Below are 5,217 nucleotides of genomic sequence, written 5' to 3' on the forward strand. Positions count from 1 at the left end.
GGATACATCCCCCCCCCCCCCCGAGATGACACAACCAGAGAGACTACGCAGACTATGGAGCATCCCAAGACACGGGTGCGTGTAGTTCGTGACCGCCGCACTCAACAGCCGAACCAACCACAAAACCATTACCCTCTTCCGGCTTCTCTTTCAAAACATTCATCACCTCCTTCCCATTGCCACGACATGGTAAGCACCAACCAAGCACTCATCCGATCCCAACCACAACAATAAAAACAACAACATAGACCACATGCCCAAGTACCACATCAGCACCCATTCCTTCCCTTGCTGCAAGCTCACCTTTTGTGGATCATCCCCATGCAATTGTGGTGGCAATTCAGGTCGTCGGAAACAACGCATTTAGAGTCTCTGCACCCCGACTAATATTCCATTACGCCTCTCTCTCTTTTTTTCCTCTTCCCTCCCTCTATGAGCCAGTCTTCTACAAACTACAACCTACCGGACGACTGGGAGTTGCGTTGGTCTCGTTCGCGTAACCTTCCTTACTTCTACAATCGAGTCAGCGCCGAGTCTCGCTGGCAAGCACCCGAGGGCGTCGACCCCAGTGTCGTCCTCGCCTTCCAAAAGGATTACCAGAGTCAGCATGGACAGCAACCGGAAGATGGCAGTGCTGCACAATCGGACGATTCACCCAGGCGTGTTAGGGTCTCACATCTGCTGGTCAAGCACGTAGAGTCGCGTCGCCCCAGCTCCTGGAGAGAGGTCCGTACCAAGCGGGAGTTGACACCCAGAAACCTAGAACGTCCTATCTATCCATCCTGCACGCGTGATTCTTAACCTTTCTCTCCCCATTCCCATTCCCATTCCCATTCCCGTCTCCTTATCTTTCCCAATTATACTTATAGGATCAAATTACAAGAACCAAGGACGAGGCATTGCAGCGACTCCAAGGGTTTGAGACGAAGATCAAGGCTGGCGAAGCCAGTCTGGGAGATTTGGCCGCCACAGAGTCCGACTGCTCCTCAGCCAAAAAGTCTGGCGACCTCGGATTCTTTGAGCGTGGACAGATGCAGCCGCAGTTTGAGAAGGCCTCCTTTGCACTCAAGGTCGGGGAAATGAGCGAACCTGTCTGGACAGATTCCGGCGTCCATCTTATCTTGCGCACTGGTTAAAAACTACAGTCGTCGACAGACTTCAATGATCGATATCATCGTGAACCATCTTATCATCTTCCTCCCCTTCCTCCCTCCTCGATCAATGCGACCTTTAGGGATTAAAAAAAAGATATGCACCAACACAAAACACAAAACACAAAACACTCACAGCAAAGGAAGGATCGGAACCAGAGCAAAAGCAATAAACACACGCTAAAGCATCTACATTGGAATTCCGTATCATCCATCCGTTTATTACCGCTATTTGATCTCACTTCCTTGGTTCTAATATCAAGAAGAAGAAGAAAAAAAATCCCGCACCGCATGGGTCCCGGGGGCAGCAAAAGTGCTAACACCTGGAATCGAACCAGGATCGTCTCGGCCACAACGAGATATACTAACCATTATACTATGTTAGCCGTTCTTTGCTGAATTCCATCCGCTAGATGGAATCAAGCTTACATCGGTTTAGTGACAGGTGACGTCATAACCACGGTTCGAGTCCAGGTTCCCCCACTCTACGCAACCCATGCTGCATACAATACCGTAAGCGCCGCCATCACCAGCGATTTACAACAAAAGGTCAACAGCGTGCACCGTGCTTCGCGCGCCAATCACAGGCGATACGAGATAGCCAGCCGTACCTCTGTCCGCAGCCTTTCACCACTCTTGGATCTTAACAGCGCGCAGTATCACACCGTCCTGGCTCGCCTACGAGGACGCGCACAGGCTGCCTTAGACTCTGCTGCTCGGCGCAGAAAAGCACTTTTGCAAGACATCAACTCACAACGCGCACGTGCATCGCAAGCGATACATGCCCAGTACGGTACCCAGCAGGCACGGGAGCGCCGACGCCTGCGTAACAGCGAACGTCGACTACAGCGTCAACAACAACGAGAGTTGCGTCTACTGCCTCAACGCCAAACGTATCCATTGCTGCCTGTACACCAGCTGTCTGAGGAGGTGGGCACATTATATCCAGACAGAACCACAATTGGACCAGTCAGCTTATCACACGCTGAGGCAGTTGCTGTGTCACAGCTGCGAGAATCTCCTGTCGACAACACAGCACCGCGAGTCATCTCCTCCGATGGCTCTTTGATTAACACTGGTCAAGAAGACGTAGCCATGGCCTTTGGGGTCGTTGATCGATCGCAGCCCGTGGTCAGGTGTGTGCAGGGCCGCACAGACGGGTACGCTTCTTCAGCAAAAGCAGAACTCATGGGTCTCCTAGCTGCCATCCTATCTGCGCCACCAGACCAAAACATTATTGTGGAGCTCGACAACCAAGCGGTCGTGCAACAATACCAGCAGCTTGTGCGTTCCCGTGCGGACACGTTACCTCGTAAGCGGTTCCGTAGTACGTACTCTGGACACTGGGCAGCACTACACAAGATTGTCCAGGATCGGTCTGGGTCGGTGGAGGTGAGGTGGGTCCGTGGGCACAGCACCAACACTGGCAACAATATTGCAGACACTGTGGCGACAGCCGCCGTCCGAGTCGAGTCAATGCCCTGGTCGGTTGATTTAAGCGAGCAGCAAGACATCCGCTTTTTTGCACATTGCCACGATCATCTTGTGGAACATGATCTGCGGCAGCTACTCAAGCAGCAGACGACAATCAGGCGTCATCAGGCCTGGACAACCCAACGTCGTGTCAAGAGAGCGATACCAGATCTTGCCGACGTGGAGTGGCGGTCCACCCTTGCCCATGTCCACGACAAGCGCTCTGTGCACACGTTCTTCAGCAGTGCTGCTGATACGTCCCAGAGGACACATCATATTAAGAAGCTGCATGGTATGCTGCCTACCCTGAATACCATGAAGGCTCGCCACCCGAGTCTATATCCTGACCGTGTCTGCTGCGTCTGCGATGTTCAGGACGAGGACAACCATCACCTGTGGACGTGCAGTGCTACTAGAGATGTCCACAAGGAGATCTGGCGCGAAGGGCTACAGCAGATTGATAAGTGGGGACGAGCTGCAACGACCGCATACAACAAGAACAGCAAGAAGCAGCAAGAGCGTGATAGGATCCGCGCTGGAGCCGCCGCTGCTGCACCGAAACCCATTCGATGGGTTTGTCCTAACAACGAGACCCACATCCGAGGTCTATCCTGTATCGCCGGGACCCGATCAATGCTCAAAGGCGACGAGTATTATGACCGCTCTCCGGATCTGACCTGGAGCATCAGCGATTTATGCCGTGGCATCACACCAGTCAGCCTTATCAAGGAGTGGGGCAGTCTATTTACCTCGCCATCGTCGATTGCGCGCCAGGTCATTCACAAGTTCGTCGGCTTTATTGAGGAGAAAGCTACGGAGCTGATCTGGAAACCACGCTGCAAGGCCACTGTTGCTCGAGAGCGAGAATGGGGGATCACAGCCAAGATGAAACGAACTCCATACAAGGGACCGAGAGGGGACTGGAGTGATGGGTATGGATACATTAGCGACGATGACCAATGTCCGTGTGGTGCATTACTCGCTGACCATGTAAACGGGAGCTGCCCTGGCCCCGTGCTTGACCCAGACGCAGCGGATCGGACACTGCTGGATTGCCTGCAAGGGAGGAGGCGGTTGACAACTATGGAGGGGATGGGGAAGATACCCTTCTTGTAACAAGGTGTTTTCAGCTTTTAACACACTGATGAGGTGTGGCAATTGTTGCGCAGGCCCTAGGGGCAGGCCCGGGGAATGTGACCTGTCTTTTGGCGACTGTGGATCGGTTCCGCTTTGGTGGTGAGGACAGCGATAGTAGATCTTTGCTAGTTAGTCTGATAGATTCGCAGAGTCAATTGACTCGAGAGACAAGTTGTTATAAAAAAAAAAAAAAAAAAAAAAAAAAAAAAAAAAAAAAAATCCCCCACTCTACGCAAGGCCCGATGGCTCAGTTAGCATACTGGTCAGGGCACCTCCCTTGTAACGCGAAGGGACCAGGTTCGAGCCCTGGTTAAAGCACAGTAATATGTGCTACGCATAGAAATTTATTTGGAGCATGAGTCGGGCGTACTACCCCACTTCAGTTATGTGGGTTTCCTTTCCCCGGCGACCCCCACATTGAGTGGCACTACCCCATGTAATCGTTGTGGGTTTCCTTTCCCCTTCCTTAACGCTTGACAAAATGCTCAGAATAAATTTCGCCCTTGCGCTAGCCTCCGGACTTCGAGAGGCGCTGGTTCAGAACTTCCCAGCTATACACCAGGGTGTACAAGTTATTCCACTGCACTGGCAGCATGCGTCTTAGCTACCCCTGCCGGGGTTACAGGTATAAGTTCAAAAGTGAGTAGGCCCACTTTATAATAGGCTAATCTGAGCTCACATCCAGTGACCTCAGGTGGAGGAAAGACGGGACGAGGAGGAGGAGGAAATGTTACAATAGTAGAGGAGTCGGCTCGCAAGCCAGTAGAACGGATTCCGTGCTCTCAAGAAACCAAGACCATCTCCCAGATGTACAGGTTACAATTGGAGAGATGGTCTTGGCAGATTTGCAGGTGAGGAGCCTGCCAGCTAGCCGAGCGGATCGCAGGAGAAAGACCTCGGGACGCTTAGGGAGGTTACAGTGAAGTTGTTGGAGATGGTGCGACTGCCACACTAGAAGATTTAGGGCCAGATAGACACAAGTCTCAGAGACTATTCACTAGGAAACCAGCACTGATTGTTCTCTCTCGGAGGCCATGTTGAATAAAAAAAAAAAAAAAAATCCCCCACTCTACGCACCACACATCGGTTATAGCAACTTCAAAACGTCTTTTACACTTTTGTTCGTTCGTGCGAGGCTACCAGTCCGGTTCCTTGTGATTTTCTCATTCCGCTCTCTGAGGCGGTCATTCCCATCTCTTTTTCTAGAGATTCACTCTCCCATTCGCCATCATCTGAGGCCCATCAGATTTTAGCAACCCTTTTATTTTTTATATTTTTTCTTTTCGCTTTCGCGGTCCAACCTCTTGGATATGCCTCCTCGAGGTTTTACCGATCACGACCCGGACGAGCCTATGGAGGGCACTGAAGGGTCGAGCCCTATTGTGGCCTCTGACGAGGTTTACACCCAGCTCCCAGCATCTTCTGCTGGCACACCTGAACCCACTCAATCCTTGGA

At 51.9% G+C, this 5,217-nt stretch overlaps 1 protein-coding gene, 1 non-coding gene and 1 pseudogene across 3 annotated transcripts; 2 read left to right on the forward strand and 1 right to left on the reverse strand.

Moving 5' to 3' along the window:
* The first annotated feature begins 8 nt into the window (after positions 1-8).
* BC939DRAFT_472025 (peptidyl-prolyl cis/trans isomerase-like protein) lies at positions 9-1,352 on the forward strand. The gene is made up of 2 exons (XM_051558247.1): positions 9-726; positions 870-1,352. The coding sequence occupies exons 1-2, from the start codon at positions 433-435 to the stop codon at positions 1,134-1,136; spliced, it is 561 nt and encodes a 186-aa protein (XP_051405800.1). The 5' UTR covers positions 9-432; the 3' UTR covers positions 1,137-1,352.
* A 113-nt stretch (positions 1,353-1,465) lies between these two features.
* On the reverse strand, positions 1,466-1,537 carry BC939DRAFT_t204. Its single transcript has one exon. It is a non-coding gene; the product is annotated as a tRNA-His (tRNA).
* Positions 1,538-4,006: 2,469 nt separating this feature from the next.
* BC939DRAFT_t203 lies at positions 4,007-4,079 on the forward strand (annotated as a pseudogene). The gene has a single exon. The product of its transcript is annotated as a tRNA-OTHER (tRNA).
* Positions 4,080-5,217: the final 1,138 nt, after the last annotated feature.

The sequence above is a fragment of the Gamsiella multidivaricata genome (genome assembly GCF_025024155.1).
Source record: "Gamsiella multidivaricata strain RSA 2152 chromosome Unknown BC939scaffold_199, whole genome shotgun sequence".
NCBI classification, from domain to species: Eukaryota; Fungi; Mortierellomycota; class Mortierellomycetes; order Mortierellales; family Mortierellaceae; genus Gamsiella; species Gamsiella multidivaricata.

Excerpts from the sequence above, each read along its gene's own strand:
- BC939DRAFT_472025 (XM_051558247.1), top strand. The coding sequence starts at position 433 with ATGAGCCAGTCTTCTACAAACTACAACCTACCGGACGACTGGGAGTTG. Across the intron at positions 727-869 it reads GCCCCAGCTCCTGGAGAGAG|GATCAAATTACAAGAACCAA; the intron begins GTCCGTACCAAG and ends TTATACTTATAG.